Source organism: Malania oleifera, chromosome 10, assembly GCF_029873635.1.
Source record: "Malania oleifera isolate guangnan ecotype guangnan chromosome 10, ASM2987363v1, whole genome shotgun sequence".
NCBI classification, from domain to species: Eukaryota; Viridiplantae; Streptophyta; class Magnoliopsida; order Santalales; family Ximeniaceae; genus Malania; species Malania oleifera.
The window spans coordinates 29,156,373-29,174,177 of NC_080426.1; the positions used below are offsets into that span (position 1 = coordinate 29,156,373).

At 36.5% G+C, this 17,805-nt stretch overlaps 2 protein-coding genes across 12 annotated transcripts in view; one reads left to right on the forward strand and one right to left on the reverse strand.

Moving 5' to 3' along the window:
• Positions 1-293: 293 nt before the first annotated feature.
• LOC131166300 (sucrose-phosphatase 2-like) overlaps positions 294-17,805 on the reverse strand; it is a 29,394-nt gene continuing 11,882 nt past the window's right edge. The window contains exons 10-11 of one of the 2 annotated variants that reach the window (XR_009139784.1): positions 1,749-1,811; positions 294-578 (exon numbers count right to left, since the gene is read on the reverse strand). The gene's annotated coding sequence lies outside the window, so the exon portion shown is untranslated. The remainder of the gene's footprint in view (positions 579-1,748; positions 1,812-17,805) is intronic. The other variant, XM_058124725.1, reaches the window with a different exon arrangement.
• Positions 3,269-17,316, forward strand: LOC131166298 (uncharacterized). Of its 10 annotated transcripts, none has more exons than XM_058124715.1 (12): positions 3,269-3,511; positions 4,077-4,331; positions 5,275-5,479; positions 6,087-6,177; positions 6,333-6,475; positions 6,992-7,235; positions 10,730-10,834; positions 10,930-11,112; positions 11,279-11,483; positions 12,198-12,681; positions 13,307-13,386; positions 16,843-17,316. In XM_058124715.1, exons 2-12 carry the CDS (start codon positions 4,109-4,111, stop codon positions 17,091-17,093), a joined length of 2,214 nt encoding a protein of 737 aa, XP_057980698.1. In that variant the 5' UTR covers positions 3,269-3,511; positions 4,077-4,108; the 3' UTR covers positions 17,094-17,316. The 10 variants fall into 10 exon arrangements, with proteins under 10 accessions (XP_057980698.1, XP_057980703.1, XP_057980701.1 ...); XM_058124720.1 differs by having other exon boundaries at positions 3,296-3,511; positions 16,385-16,846; XM_058124718.1 differs by having other exon boundaries at positions 3,296-3,511; positions 16,399-16,846.

Sequence of the window (17,805 nt, forward strand, 5' to 3'; positions counted from 1 at the left end):
TTTTGGAATCTAAAAGTTTTAGGACAAGTATAAATAAGACAAAATATACGAAATATAATTTCAATAATAGTAAGAGGAATATTGAAGGCAAAGTAAAACTTGATAATGAATGAATAAATATCATTTGTAGATTTCGATACCTTGAATCTATTATACTAGCGGAAGGAGAAATTGAAGAAAATGTAATAAATATAATTAAAGTATGTCATGACTTGCTCATTTTTTCACATTTTCTTTTATAATAATATCAACATCAATCAATACCACACATCACGCATTCTAACTCAGCAGGTCACAATCCACCTGGACCCGTGGGTACCAGGGATATATAAGAGTATTTACATATATAGTAGAAGCCTAAGCAACAGAAAACATATAACCATATACAGCTCATCACCACATGCATTACTACACCAAAGTTACTATAATCACTACATCTCATATATACATCTCAAAAATTACACCTAGGGACAATCCCCACAAAAACCTAACTGTCCCTACAAAAACTTACCTTTCGTAGAGGGCAGATAAACAACTTTAGATCAATGAGACTTTTCCCACTCTCCTATCAGGGGCTCCTGAAAAATTTGTAAGATTAAGGGGTGAGACACCTCTCAGTAAGGAAAATAAACTAATACCAGTGTGTGATAACATGAGTATTCTGTGTTTTACATATATCATATATAACATATTCAGTACTGTTTATCAAATCTGGGAAAACATATGTATATCAAAATATAGCAGAACATACTGCATTTCATAAGCATATCTCATCTCATATAATAATAATAATAACATAAAAACAATCCTGGTAGGTTAGCTGGCTATTGTCATGTATTACCCCCACATGACTGGGTTGTGTGACCCGAAGGTGGGACCTGACAATGGTTGGCCGACCACTGCTAAGTCAAATATCCAGTCTGTAGGTCCGATGGGTCTACCAGACCTGGTCCGTACACCAAGGGCGATCACATCACACTTCTTAAATAACCACATCGACCATCCAATCTCACACCACTCCGTACAGCGGCGTTAACACAGATATCATGATCACGAAGACCATGGACACATAGCAATGGTAGCGTGCAAGTGCTAGTCTAAACCAAACCAACCAGGTTCTAGTATCATATACATATACTAAAACCGTAATACATAAATATCTCATATCATTAATTACCAAACCAATCATATCAATTTGCACATACACGTATATCATGAAAATCATCGGCTCGTACGTCGGTATTACACATTTTATCTTAACTCGGCCCGTACGCTGGCAAATCATAACACAGCCCGTACGCTGGCAAATCACACACATAACTTGGCCCGTACGTCGGCAAACCATAGCACAGCCCGTACGCTGGCAATCACACACATAGCTAGGCCCGTACGCTAGCAAACCATAGCACAGCCCATACGTTGGCAATCACACACACAGCTCAGCCCGTACGCCGGCAAACCATATTGTAAAAATCTCGGCCCATACGCCGGTTTTTCCATCATAAAAATCCATATCATCCACGTTCCCAGAAAACAGTATTTCACAACATTTTATACTTATGCCACACAAGCGGATTTTTACATATTTAATCATACAATCATTTTCACAGTATTTTGCAAATATAAAACATAAATATATATATATATATATATATATATATATATATATATACATTTTCCGCAAATCAGATGCTAAATATATATACATACATTTTCTCAAAACAAACTAGCTTAGTTTATCCCCTTACCTGATTCCTGTAAAGCTCCTAAGAAAATCTTCCCTGCACCCGCAGGGTTCCCAACTCAACATCCTGAAAATGAAAACTCCCAGTATTAAAGTTAAGTATTTTCGTACGTACAACATTTTCTATAACTACCATTAAGTCAAATTCGGCTTAAAAGTCTTACCTCAACTTATGAATGATTCCCTACATTCCTAATTCAACACCCTTGGAAACAACATTGCCCAAAATTAAAGTTCAGTATTTCTAAGCGTATAACACTTTTCTCAACTGTCACAAATCTAATTATTGAGTAAAAAACATTACGCTGGATTTGTGATGGTTTCCAACTTACTTTCACCAACGATCTGTTCTAATAGATTTAGAGAGAACTTCCCTAGGAGCGTCGTGGTGACTTCGGATTGTCGATCCGGCGAAAATCTGGCCCGAAATCGACGAAAGAAAGGGAGAGGACCAAAGGGGAGAGAGAGGAGAGAAAGCTTCTTTAATAAGTTAAAAAATTGGATTTATATATATATATAGAACAGGGAATTTTGTCGACGAGCCGTCCTTCGTCTACGAGTCCTTCACAAATTTTGTCGACGAAATCCACTTCTCGTCAACGAAATTTAGTCGACTCAAAGACCCCTCTCGGTATTTTCTCATCGACGAGCCCCCTGTGTTCGTCGACGAATTCTCTTAAGCCTTCGTTGACGAAACCCTGTGTTCGTCGACGAAGTCCTGCTGATCACCTTTTTCCATTTTTCCTCCCAAAGTTCAATGTCGTCGACGAACGCTAGTCGACGGCGTCCTTTTGTTTCCGGTCTCCATTTCCCTCTCTTTATTATTTAAATACCATTCTAAATTCGAGTCGTTATTACAAAGTAGGTTGGGTAAAATGGAAAAAAACTTCAAATATGCTTTGTGATCGTTATATACCTTTAAAATTAAAAGGGATGTTTTATAGGACGATTGTAAGATTAACTATGCCATATGGATCAGAATGTTGGGTAACGAAGAAACAAAATATCCAAAAAGTATAAGTTGTCGAGATGAAAATGTTTAAATGAATGAGTAACTTAAGACTGAAAGATAAATTAATAAATGAATATATTTGCAGTAAGTTAGATGTAACTCTTATGTAAGATACAATAAGAGAGGTAACAACTAAGATGATTTAGAAATTTGCAACATAAGTCATATAGTGCTTCATTAAGAAAGAGTGAGTTAGTTATGGGTAGTAGAAAAGATAGAAATAGACCTAAAATAACTTAGGAAAATAAGTAAGAATTTAATAGCCTAAATTTGTTAAAGGAAATTATTCATGATCGCATAAATCGATAAATAAAGATTCATATAATCGATTCACCAAAGACTTAGTTTTATTGTTGTTGTTGTAATCATCAATTAATATTAAATTTTAAAATCTCCCAACCGTCACATACACACAAGCGTATGGAATCATAATAGTTTTTTTTTATGCCAATTGTTAATTATTTAAAATCAAAATCAAAATCAAAGGACAAATTCTTTCCTTTCAAAGAGAAAAAAAAAGGAACGAATGCCTTCACTCACATTTCACATAAAGTAAACCAAAATCATCAACCAATCAATCTCAATAATGCATTAAATTAATCTCTCTCAAAAAATGTGACCAAATCCGACCGTCAGATGGAGAGTGATGGTTGACTGGTCACAATCGTGCAGCCACATCAACTGCAAGATATGGCCTCAACTCCGATCATCTGCAGACAACAATTCCTGCTCAGTTGCTTGAAGTAGGATTACAGGTATGCGCTCTCCATTGTCTACCCCACGTTCTCTCGAATCTTTATGCTTTGCTTCTCCACTCCCATTTTCTGCATACCCACATCTCTCACTCTCTCTCTCATAGTGAAACAATGTAGAGTTTGTTCTTGGGTTTATAGGTTTCAGTGATGCCTCATTTTCGCGATGTTCCATTGTTTTGTATATGTGTTTTTTGAAATTTTCTGTGTGATTTTCTCCTCGTTGTTGTTTTCTGGGAAGTTGGTGACAGATTTTTCTCAAATATATATCTGAGTGCTGTGGAGAATAGGGAAATAAGGGAAGATAGAAAGGGAATCTTGAAATTTATGTTTTATGCTGTTTTATTTTCAAAATGTTAAAAACTTCAGCTTAGTTAGTCCAAGTTTTTGTGTTAATCGCAGTTGACTAACTTGACTGGGTAGTTTTTGTTTGTCTGGGTCCTAGATAATGGTGAAAAATCTAAGATTTAATGTTTTGATTCATTTCTTTTTCCTGCGTTTTCTCAGCAACCAGGCAGAATGTGTGTTAAGTATTTAATGTGATTTAGTGATTTTTGGTATTTAACAGAATAGAAGGGAAGGTCGGGTTGGAGGGCAACTATGGCTATGGCTGCGGTTCAGTTATTGGGGATTTTGTTCTTCTGGTGGTGCTGGACAGTTACGGGGAATATAGATTATGTGAAATATAAGGACCCTAAGCAGCCGGTGGCGGTTCGGATGGAGGACCTTATGAGTCGAATGAGCCTGGAAGAGAAGATTGGCCAGATGGTTCAGATCGATCGGACTGTTGCCTCTGCTGAGATAATGAGAGATTACTTCATAGGTAAAAGATGTAAGCTGAAGTTATAAAGTGAAATCATTTTGTCTTATGTACTACTTCTAATGCATTTATTTTCTTCGCTGATAGAATATGAGCAATCAATTTGAGATTTCAATCAAGAAGACAATGCTAATTGTAGAATTTGAGTACACTCCAAGTGCTACATAAGTAGCTTAACTCATTGATCTTGTGCTTATATTTGGCTATTTGCTTTATTTTTACTACGTAATAAGGCAACCTAGTTCAACAATCATCGAACCGGTAAATAAACATGCTTCATGCCTTAGATTTTTTTTTTTCATGCAGACAGTATTTTATTGTTGGCTTAAAGCACTATTGCGCATCCGAACATGGGGAATGCTCACACAAAATAAATTGAACTATGTACTTTGGCATTGCAAGTAGTGATGCTTTTATACCTTCTTATGGTGCTCTGGATTCTTTTAAGGCACTGTAAAGATTCATGTTCTTGCACTTTTAATATTGTTTGATGTTTTAATTATTGTTTCCTCTTCAGTTCCTGAGTTGGTATATGTGTATGTTATGACTAATTAGCTCTGGAAGGTCCATTGGTTTCTTTCTACGCTTATTTTGCAGTAAGTATTTGTGTGCATTATGTCTACATTCTGAAGGACCTGTATCTTTCTTCCAACTACCTGGAAAGCAAACAGAACTGAATATTGTTTTCCTTTTTGTGTTGGAGCCTCATTAAGCTAAAACTAGCAGTGGGCACCCACTACACTTATGCTCCAGGGCTCTTTCTTAGTATTCAAATCTGAGAAGTAATTATAGTGTTGTTTTGCTATTATATCATTAGTTATAGGGACTCTTTAGATATTTAAAAATGAGATCAAAGGGAACCCATTCAAGGGGAATCCCTTTTATAGAGATGACAGAAGTGACAGAAGTTCCTGAAGTTAGGTTTGGTTTTTGTCTTTTTGTGCAGGAAGTGTTTTGAGTGGTGGTGGTAGTACACCGCTTCTGGGAGCTAGTGCGGAGGATTGGGTTAATATGGTTAATGGCTTCCAGCAGGGATCCCTTTCTACCCGTTTGGGGATTCCAATGATCTATGGGATTGATGCTGTCCATGGGCACAATAATGTCTATAATGCTACAATATTTCCCCATAATATTGGACTTGGAGCTACCAGGCAAGTAGAACTTTCAATTCTCTGTATGGGCATTCTTCTTGCCAAAGAATCTTGCTTCTTTTCTTCTTATTCTTTAAATGCCAACCTCTCGACTAATAGTTTTTCTAGGTTTCAATTGTAACCTAGAAGTCCTGAATTTTTTCAATTCTCTGTATGGGCATTCTTCTTTCAAAAGAATTTTGCTTCTTTTCTTCTTATTCTTTAAATGTCAATCTCTCGACTAATAGTGTTTTTAGGTTTCAATTGTAACCTAGAAATCCTGAATTTTCTGGAAATTCTTTGTTGTTAATGCGAAAAATGACGATGCCGATTTAATCAAAGCCTTTTAAAGTTGCATCTCTTGTGAAGGAATTTCATTCGCGTTCCTATGGAAAGAAAACTTCCAATAATAGCCATGAGACTCCATTTCAGTCTCAATGCTAATTCAAAGGGTTTTATTCTGTTTCAGCCTTGCATTAGTTTGATAAAATTCTTTGGCTTATAAACTATTACTGACGCAAAATTTTCTGCTGCTATAGACATTATCTAATTGCTGATAAAATGCTGTTTTTCCAGTGTATTAAAACAAACCTATTTTTTAAGATTTGTATAAAGTTTTAGCTTGCAGGGATCCTGAACTTATAAAGAGGATTGGTGCTGCAACTGCTCTTGAAGTTAGGGCTACAGGGATTCCTTATGTCTTTGCTCCATGCATTGCAGTAAATAACATTTTAACCAGAATCAAATTCAGATAGTTTTATATAATTTTATTATATTTGAACTTAGTGGATCAGATTTGTTTAATTCTTGAAAGACTCTCTCTCTCTCTCCTTTTCGTTTTTTCTTTTTTCTTCTCTCTTGGATTTTTTTACAGGTGTGTAGGGATCCACGATGGGGCAGGTGTTATGAAAGCTACAGTGAGAATCCCCAGATTGTCAAGAACATGACGGAGATTATACCTGGGTTACAAGGGGATCTTCCCAGCTCTCGAAAGGGAGTTCCATATGTTGCTGGAATGTATGAACATGCAAATAGCAAAACCTACCCATTTTTACTACATTGTGTCATGTCTGGAAGTTCTGTACTACAGTGCATTGTAGATCAATACTTATTTCTGAGAATTTATTTTCTTAGGAAAACTAATGAAATCCAATGTTTAATTTTTAAAAAGTATCCTTTTGAAGAGCAGGATAGGGGAAAAAGATAAATGTAAAATATGTCAAGGAGACCCGGTGCAGGAAAGCCTGCATATGAATTTTTTATACTGTATATGCATAGATCCCTAATGCTGACTGCATAGAACAAGTTTCCCTGAGGGGAGTTGAACTTGGCATTCCTGTTAGGGAAGGAGATAAGTCACTTGGCTGCTAGCCCATGCTCTTAACTTGCCCCTGGTTATTAGAAAGTTTTTATTCATAACCTGATCTGCCAATGTTCCTTAACCACCTAATTATTTATTGATGAAAACTCATTTAATAAAAATCCTGTTGATTTTCCTCTATCTCTCTTATAAATCTCCTAAGCTTCTTGCAGGAACAAGGTTGCAGCTTGTGCAAAGCACTTTGTTGGTGATGGTGGGACAACCAATGGTATCAATGAGTACAACACTGTCATTGACATCCATGGGTTGCTCAGCATCCACATGCCAGCATATGATGATTCAATCATCAAAGGTGTCTCAACAGTCATGGTGTCCTACTCCAGCTGGAATGGGGTAAAGATGCATGCTAATCGCGATCTAGTCACCAGATTCCTCAAGGACACCCTTAAGTTTAAGGTAAAGTAAATTTAGGAATTTTCTCACCTATCTTCATGCAGGGTGAAGCTAGAAATTTGTGTCAAAGGACCAAATTATATAATGATTGATGAAACATTGGTCTTGGGGGAAAATTTATCAAATGTTTTGAGGGTCATGTGGATAATATATAGGGAGGACTATTAAATCAAAGGCAATTTTCTTGGGTTGTTGGGAGCCATGGCTCCCCTTGGCCCCACTCCTACTTATTTCTCAGTCATTCGAAATAAAGGCTTTTTTTTTTTTTTTTTAAAAAAAAGAAAAAAAAGAGGGCGGCACCTCCTAGCTTTATTAGAAAACCCCTTACTTATGGCGGAGGAATACCGTGGTTCCAATCTTGAGACTTTGGGACATCAAAAACAAACTCCAAGACCCTAAAATTAACTTAACCAACATAATCAAAACCAATAAACCAATGACTAGCAACCAATCAAAAACTAAAAAACTAAATAACTATAAAGTGGAAAACAAACAAAACTCTGAAAGATAAACACAAAACATTACGAACGCAAAGAAGGAAATCCCAACAAATCTAATCGAATCATTTCCCTCACTTGCTGTGGAAGATCATCCTGGCAACTATATGATCGAGAAATACCAGATTCACCCTGTTTGGCAAAGAAATCTGCACTTTTATTCGTCTCCCTGTAAACATGATCCACTTTAAACAGTATGCCTCTTAATGCTAGCATAAGCTCTTCCCACAAATCCCATAATTTTCAAACCGAGCACTTCCCAGAATTTATCCACTGAACTAACAAAGCAGAGTCACATGCAATCTCCACTTGATCAAATTCGAGTTCTTTACATAAATTAATCCCTAAAATAATTGCCTTCAATTCAGCCATGTTATTTGTTCCATAACCCAATAATGAGCAAAAAGCTGCTTTACCTAAACATTTTTCATCTCTTATTACGCCTCCACCACCACAATTACCTGGGTTACCGTTACAACTCCCATCCACATTCAACTTAACCCAACCTATCACAGGTTTACACCATCTGACTACACAAGGAAGACGAACCCTCACATTTTTCACTTGAATATTCAAAGCACGAAGGACTGCAATATCCGCGCAAGAAGCAGGTGCACATTTATTTAACTTGTCTGAAATGGATTTCAGCCAATATTTAATATCAAGCCACACGGTTCTCACCGAATTATGAATTGATTCCATTCTGGCTCTACATCAATGAGTCCACAGTCTCCAAATGATGAGACTAGGTTTGAGACCTACCAAAATGCCTAACTGTGAGGTCTGTCTTGCACAACTAAACCAGACATTAACTCTACCTTTCCAAGTACTCGTTGCCATACAATTAACACCCAACGCCACTGTTGCTTGTTTCCATACCTCCTGGGCAAAAGATTCAGTACAAAACACATGGTCTAGAGATTCAATCTTGGCATTTGAACAACAATCACATCGAGAGGCCATCTGAACACTTACTTCTTTAATACGAGTATCAACCGGATGACAAGCGAACCAAGACTTCCACATACAAATTAACACCCTTTTGGGCAACATAGGATGCCAGATCGATTTTGCAACTGAGAAGTCTTCTTTACGCTTCCTTATAATTTCCCAAGCACTTGTTGTGGTGAATTTCCCATCTGTTGAAGGTTCCCAAATTACTATATCTGGACCCTCCTTGCAAGAAATAGCAGAGTTCATTACCTCCTCAACCTGATCTTTACCCAATGGATCCACTAATAAATCAACATTCCACCCATCTCTATCCCAACAATCTCGTGTTCGAAGCTTATGGTTACTGATTTCCTGAACCTTAGCACAAAGAGGACCGGAGGCTAACCATCGATCAAACCAGAAAGAAGCCGACCCTTCTTTAATTTGAACACGGACATGCTTTAAAACTTTAGGAATCACACGAACAATCGATCTCCAAAATCTGGTTCCTTTATCTAGTTTCATTTCTCTCAAGTGGTGTTTCTTATACAAATACTTGGCTTTAAAGAATTGAGTCCACAGATTATCCATAGTTAACAATCTCCACACAAACTTCATATGCAATGATTTTTTTACCTCCTTCAAATCCCTAATGCGCAAACCACCCTCACCAACAGGCTTACATATATTAGATCAGGAACACCAATTCCTCTTCCTTTTGTCATTTACTCTACTCCAAAAAAAATTCGATAACATAGAATTTATCTTTGTGAAGATAGTATTTGGAATGTCCAATACCGCCAATTGATGAACCGTCATTGATGACAATACATGCTTAATTAAAATTAGGCGACCCCCTTGAGATAAAAGCTTAAATTTCCAACCCGCTATCTTTTTCCTCAATTTATCAACTAGGGACTCTAAAATACGGGCCGTAAGATGACCCAATACCAAAGGAACACCCAAGTATGTAGTAGGGAAACTTCCTTCCGCAAAGCCAGTTGTCCTTAACAGAGATCTCTTCCGAGCATAATCAATTTTCTTTGACAAAAAAATACTTGACTTTTCTTTATTTATCAATTGACCAGACCAATCCTCATATTTCTTCAGAGTCTTAATAAGCATTCAAATGGAACTTCTCTTACCATTGGCAAAAATAAGAATGTCATCCGCATAGAGAATGTGAGATACCAAAGGTGTCCCACGAGGATGATAGTAAGCCCCTATTTTATTCTCCATGAAATTTTTCTTTAGAAGCCGAGAGAGAACTTCCTATAAAATAATAAATAGATAAGGAGATAGAGGATCTCCTTGGCGAAGCCCTCGAGAAGGTTTAAAGAAACCTTTATAAGTGTCATTCATCATAATGGAGAATTAAGGAGAGGAGACACATTTTGCCACTAAACCACAGAATTTCCGTGAGAATCCAAAGCTTTTCAAAACCACGTTTAAAAAATCCCAATCAACCCTATTATATGTCTTAGCCATGTCCACTTTGATCATTACATTTTCACCATTAGATTTCTTATGCAGAGAATAAACCATTTCTTGAGCCAAAGTAATATTATCAAATATACTTCTACCAGGAATGAAAGCTCCCTGTTACGGAGAAATCAAAGCAGACAATAAACCTGTCATCCTTGCAACAATAATTTTTGAAAAAATTTTGTAGATAACACTACAAAGACTAATAGGCTATGTAACATTCTCTGAATACCCATAAAAAATCCTTCAAAAGCCTGCTACCAGATAATATGTTGATATGTGTGGGCATCTATTTGTGTTGACACAGATGTGCAACTGCTGTTTTCTGTATCTCCAACGAAAATCCTTATCACTGCTTGTAAAATAAGAAACTTTCGGATAAATTTACTTTGATTCAATGGTTTTGAAGCAGGCAAGTTGAATAAGCTTTGCATCTTAAAATCCTCTTTCTTGATTTTTTCACTTCAAATGACTCATTAACATTGATTCAGACATTTTGGACGCATTCCATTAGTACAGATTAATCAGTATATGGAAGTAGTTTATAGCTAACTGCACTGGTTGTTTTAATTGAAATATCAGGGTTTCGTTATTTCAGATTGGCTGGGCATTGACAAAATTACTTCACCACCTCATTCAAATTACACATACTCTGTGCAAGCTGGCATTCATGCTGGCATTGACATGGTGAGATAATCTCTTTGTGCAAAGTTTTCATCTTAAAGCAAATATGAGAGAACTTTATTTCTCTCGGCTTGGTCTTAGTTCTCAGTGTTTTGCAGGTCATGATACCATTCAACTTTACTGAGTTTATTGATGATTTAACTGACCTGGTCAAGAGCAATATTATCCCAATGGATCGTATTGATGATGCTGTGGGGAGGATTTTGCTAGTCAAGTTTGGCATGGGTCTGTTTGAGAACCCGTTGGCAAATCTCAGCCTGATTGATGAGCTTGGAAAGCAGGTAAGTTAATTGATCCATTTCTAATGTCATGTTTCTAAACTTACAAATCATTGTCATGCTAAATGTAGCCCTTTCTGTTTCCTTGGAATCTTAGAAAGTTAGAATGGTTTTTCACCTCGTATAGTGAAAACAAAGTGTAACAAATCATAAACATAATCTATAACAGGAGCATAGAGAGTTGGCAAGGGAGGCGGTGAGGAAATCACTCGTGCTGTTGAAGAATGGGAAAAATGCAGATAGTCAGTTGTTGCCTCTTCCCAAAAAGGCACGAAAAATTTTAGTTGCTGGTAGTCATGCTGATAACTTGGGTTATCAATGTGGTGGGTGGACTATCACTTGGCAGGGATTTAGTGGCAATAACTACACAAGAGGTACAAATTCTTTTGCATTTGTACACGCATGTGCACACATGTCACTTGTGTACATGTTCTTTTGCTTCCATAATGGTGACAGATACAGGATTTGCATTTTTCTCTGCCAAGCTTTGCTGGCATTCAGAAATCATCCAGAAAGATATTGTAAAACTTGAAAATTTTAACGAGTACTGGTTTGGAGTGAAAGAATTTCATGTTAGAGTGGGAAAGGGGGATTTTTGTTTTGCCATTTTAAAATTATTCAAAACTGTTTGGTTGTACTTTTGTAATACTTCAAATTCTTGTGAGTACTTTGTCAATTATTGGACCGTCCGCAATAATAGGCCTTAAATTTTTACAATGAGAGAATGGCTATTATTTGGGACGACTTCTTCAGAAAGAAGGTTTTCTGTCATTTGCTCAGATGAATAAACCTCTGTGGAAGCATTTGGCTATTCCTGCAAAGTGTTCCACCAAATATGAGATTGAGAAAAGGCTATTGGTGTCTGCTGTCTAAATACAGCAGATAGTGATGCTGCTATTGCTACTATATCGTCTTGTTTCTTTTTCTGTCGATAATTATTTTATACATCCTTCTTCCGAGTCCCTGACTTCTTCAGTATATGCTAATAAAATTATTTTGCCCAGCTTCACCATGAGTCTCAGAAAATCAATTTATGGGAATTACTGTAGCATTTATCTTCAATTGACAGAGATCCTTTCCATGAACAGGAACTACTATCCTTGGTGCCATAAGATCAGCAGTTGACCCAAGCACAGAAATCATTTTCCGTGAGAACCCTGATGCTGAGTTTGTCAAATCCAACAACTTTGCTTATGCTGTTGTGGTTGTCGGTGAGCACTCATATGCTGAGAGTGCTGGGGACAGCCCTACCCTGACAATGATAGATCCTGGCCCAAGTGTTATTACCAATGTCTGTGGGGCTGTCAAGTGCACTGTTATTATCATCTCTGGTCGACCTATTGTTATTGAACCACATGTTTCCTTGATTGATGCCCTAGTAGCAGCATGGTTACCAGGAACTGAAGGTCAAGGTGTTACTGATGTCCTATTTGGGGACCATGGGTTCACCGGAAAGCTTTCACAAACTTGGTTCAGAACTGTAGATCAGCTCCCAATGAATGCTGGGGACCCACACTATGACCCACTCTTCCCTTTGGGGTTTGGACTCACGACTGATTCAATTGTTGCAAGGTAAATATCTTTCTGTTTGTTGATTTTTCTGTTATGGTGCTTTCAGTTTGCTTTTTTCCTTGTTTCTTTTCCTGCCTTTTTTGAGGGCAGATGTCAATGGTAAGATTGTTCCTTTTTGACCGATTGGGTACGAATTCAAGTCCAAGAAAGAGTCTCCCTGCATAAAAAGAAGGGGCAAGGTTGCATACATTGTAACAACCCGCTCATTACCCTCACAAAGCAGGGAGCCATGTGGCATGGGGATGCCCTTTTTCTGGCTTTTTTGCCTGCTCTATATAATGCACTTGCAAAAAGAAGGATGGTGTGCATGGTGCTTTTGCATTGCCTACAAAAGAAATTGTTCTTCACACTTGATGGGAAGTACATTTGTTTTTCATTGCTTTTGATATATCTTTCCCCTAAGTTTGGTAGCCTTTGGATTTGGATTTGTATTTGTATTAGATTTGGATAAGATGTAATAAAAAATTGTATTGAAATTTATGAAAATCCACCCAAATCCAAATTCAGTGTCCCAAATCCATGCCCCCAAACACAACATTCATGTATTCTGAAATCCACGTTAATTTGTAACAAATACTCATTTAAAAACTATTGAAGATGCTGTTGTTGTTGTTGTTGTTTATAGGTCAATGTCAGCTGCTGCTCATCGAGAACCATGTTTATTTATCATTATGGTTTTTGTTTTCATCAGTTTGCAGTTGACAGGTATTATTTTTATCTGAAATGCTACTCAAAATCAATTAGCTGTATTTGATGGACGACTAAATGCCATTTTACTTCAATTTTTTCCTCCATTGATAACATTTCCTTTTTATTTAGCTATTCATTGTTCATATGTTAATTTATTTTGCTAGCTTGGTGGGGTTAACCCCAAATTAGTTCGCTTTGACCAACAGGCTAAATGAAGTAATTGGTCAAGTTGGATGGTTTTCCACTTGGTTGTGTATGGTAACCCATAATAGCAACTCATAAGAATACCAAAAAACCCACAAATTTCGTGTTCTTTTGTTTTTAACTCATAGCTTAATCGATGGCCTCTTGTTTTCTTGACAATTTTCTCGTGCCGCCAAAAGGTTGTGGCTTTGAACCTAACAGGATGAGGTGCTTTATGGTGTTGATGCAAAGCCAATGATTTATGATCTCTACTTCTTTTTCTTCTGTTTATATTTTTTTTCAGATAAAAATTTATGTATGTGATCACTCTTCCAAGGTGGGTAAAGAGTAAATGAGTCTCTAAACCTTGTTTTCAATTGGAGTATTTGAAGATGTGTGACAGACTAATGGAGATATTTCTACTGTTTTTTTCAATTTTTTTTTTTGAATCTGCAAGAAATTGAACCGTGGATTAACAGATGTACAAAGGGGGTGACCCATGAATAACACAAGGTGCATACAAGATAAAAAACTGTCAAAGCATGCCATCAACAAAATTTATACAAGTATTAGAATTTGAGATATTTTTGTTTGCTGATTCAAGATTGTTATATGTAAGTTGTGAAATTTCATCAGAAGACTTTCATTAAACTTGGGTTTTCTCTGCAAAGCAAAGTTCTACAATCTTCAAGCTCACATCTCTTAATACCAACTTGGAGTGTGCTAAACTTGTTGGAGCCGCCTCTAGAATTTGTAGAGGTCCATCTTTAAGCTCACATCTCTTAATGGAATTACTTACATGCTGCCCACTTGATGTTGTATTTTACCAAAATATAAAGGAGAGATAATGAGTTTTTCTTTCATCAAATGTTAGAAACTTACCTGTACTACTAAGAAAAGAGGAAGTACCTTTCAGCTTAGGGGGGGTGGGGAGTGGGGGGAAGGGTTTGGATTTATTAGATTGCATATCTCTTTTGATCTTTTTGAAATGTTCTTGATATTACAAATTATTTTGTAATTACAGTTATAAATGGGTGTATAAGTAATTTAATAAAATAATTTTAATTTTAAAATTTTAAGAACTTTATAACTTTTCATTCTCTTATAAAAATAGTAGACTTGAAAATGTTGGTGCCCACAACTAATTGCTTTATAAGTTGAATGTAATTTTGGGTTATTGTGTAACAAGAAAATAATTTCGACAATCAAGAAGGTAGTGGATGGTCAGCGCAGAGTTTGTGAATGATATGAATCCTTACCATTCCCTTAGTGTCAGGAATTTAGTAAAAACCCTTTTCTAGGGGGAACTTGGGACTGACTTTGTTGTTATTATTGCTGTTGTATATATATATTATTTAGTTACTTCAAGGGTATTTTTGTCCATAAAATAATACTTGCAACACATTTTGATTTTTATTAATGATTTTATAACTTCGTAGAATTATAGAAATTACAAGTGAATCTAGTGATCATAACCAAATCAAAGGATAGCTCTGTCTCTTTTTTTTAAATAAGAAATTATGCATTCAAACTTAAAAGTCAAGTACTTTACATTTAAGTCCTAACCATACTTTTATACTCCAAAGATGTAATCAAAATTCAAGTGTTCATACATTGAAACTCAAGATAGCTACATTAACGTATATACTACAATAATTTAATGACCACTAAAAAGAATTGTGTTATTTTCATTAAAAAAAATGAGAATATAAAATCTTTAAGAATTCATACGAAGAATAATTATTTATAGTTTCACATAGATTATCTATTTTTAACTTATTTTATGTTTGATGAAACCATACAAACTTTTGTATGAATAACTTTTTTTTTTTTTTTGGGTATACACATTTATTTTTTATTACATTCTTGGAAATTAACAATCCTGAAATCAAAGGTGACCTTAAAATTCAAGTCTTGACCTTAATCCTTTCTTTTTTCCTCCAAAAAAAATGTAATTATATGTTAAAAGTTTAATATGATTCTATTCGTTGGATGAAATAGAACAAAGAATGGAAGGGAACCGGACCCAACCAACCATAAGACTAGACTTTCTGAAAACTAAACTTACCTAAGACTTTAGAACTCAAATGAGGACTTTATTTAATGTTTTTCTTCTGTTTATTGAGGGAGCAATACTTGCATGTCCCGAATTATGGAGCTCCCACTAAAATTGTGCCAAATCCTCTTGTCATACATATTATGATGTCTAGAGGGGCAGCAATTTTTATTTTTTTCTCATTGGTTCCTAAGAGAAGCTCAAGATCATCTCATTGAAGTTGGCGAAGTGTGGAGAAGTAGCACTTTCTAAGTTTCTTTGTTGCAGAACTAGTGAGAAATTAGGTAAGAGGTGAGGTATTGGGTTTCATAAAGCAGAGTAGCATTGTTGCCAACAATGACCATGTGACCGTGGCCTCTGCCACCTGCCTCACTGCTGTACTGCTCACTCGAGTTAATGAGCTGGGATTTTCCCTTTTCTTCTTTTTTTAATAAAGAAAACACTATGCCATATATATATATATATCTCACAGATTGAAGGAGCCTTATCCAGGTGTCAGCGGTAGAATACGCGTGTCATGCATGGAACCATATGAACAGCCAAAGATCAAATTCCTGTCAACCCTACCCGTGACCATACCTCATATCGTTCCCACCCTCCAAATTAGCTAGTCACGAAAAAAAGGAAAACCCCAGCGACCTAATTCAAACTCCTCTCTCTCTCTCTCTCTCTCTCTCTCTCTCTCTCTCTCTCTCTCGTGGTGATTGTGGTATATGTGTGGGGAGCGTGCGAGTTGATTTAGTTAAATGATTTTGATTTTAACATGGTTTTCAGAGTTGTGTATGCAGTGGTATTGATCTCAGCGTCTTGCGCCTTCTTCAGAGTGCTCCACATTATGCTTCGCCCCATTCTCTGCTTCCTGCCTTGGTGGCCTCCCACTCCTCCTGCCATCCATTCCGCGCTGTAATTTGAGAGATGGTATTATGCCATACAACTCTGATCATGAGATTGAGATGAAGAGTCAATACATGGTCTGGTCCTCATGTCATCCACCATTCAACATTCTCATTTCAGCTAGCTAGGGTTTTTGGGGGTGCGTGTAGGCGAACATATAAAATAATTTGTAAGTTCCCACACTGGTGTTGTTAATTATATTCCCTATCTCAAATTATATGAGCCAAGTGTGTTTGAAGTTTCACGTACCTTGAATTGTTAATTATATTCAATTCCGATCATTGCAAATGTATCCAGTTACCTAGTTGAAGTACGTAACATCTTCTAATTCCTTCCAGGAAAGAATGTGCAGACTACAGGGTCTTCGTCCCCAATCCCTAGCTCTTGGGCTCTGCCCCTCTCTCTCTGCAACTGCCATATATATATATATATATATATATATATATATATATATATATATGTACAGGCCAAACGCCCAGGAATAGCAGTTGAGATTCGTCCTCTTGCAGTGATTTCTCACAGCATCATTTTTTTCATTCTCGCTGGCAAATTCATGGTCCTAGAGTTTGCTTGTTTCAGATGCGGCTGATGGCAGTATTCGGAGAAGCTTCATATGTATAACTTTCTCGGGTTTAGCAGGTTTTGAATGAGTTTCAAAAGGGTTCAGAGTTACAGTACTCGTAAGATCGATGGTGTGTCTTGTGTGAAAGCAAGTGTTTCTAGGCTCGTTGTCATAAAAAGGAGTCCTCCATTTTTATGAAACACCCATTCTTCAACTCAAGAAATACAAATATTTGATGATTCACAATTCACATTCATAAAAATTAATTAATGGTTGCCAGTTCTTCCTTCCCTCTCGGCTTGGAATTGGGGGATGCCTCAAAGATGGATATAAGTCTAACAGTGCATGGGTGAGTTTGAAGGAGTCTAATATGAAGATTTTTCAACAACTCAATCATCATATGCAGCATACTCAAAAATGCCTGGCCGCAACTTTTTCCCTTTCCCAGCCTACTGAAGGATTTTTCAGTGTAAAAATTCCAAGAGCTTTTGCTGCCCTAGGAAAAAGTATTAGCACTGATATTTGGCTAACAGATGCATGTTAAATAAGAAAGCAAAAGACAAATGGATCAAGAAACAATGGGTTCCACTGTTGTTGCTCAAGTGATGAGCAATTTCTTAGTTAACAATCATTTCCATTGTTTCTGTAGCGATTCGAAATTCCAGCAATCCCCTCAATACTTTTATTTATCCTAGTCTAAGTTTAGAATCAAAATTTGTAGTTGTGATATTGGAGCAAT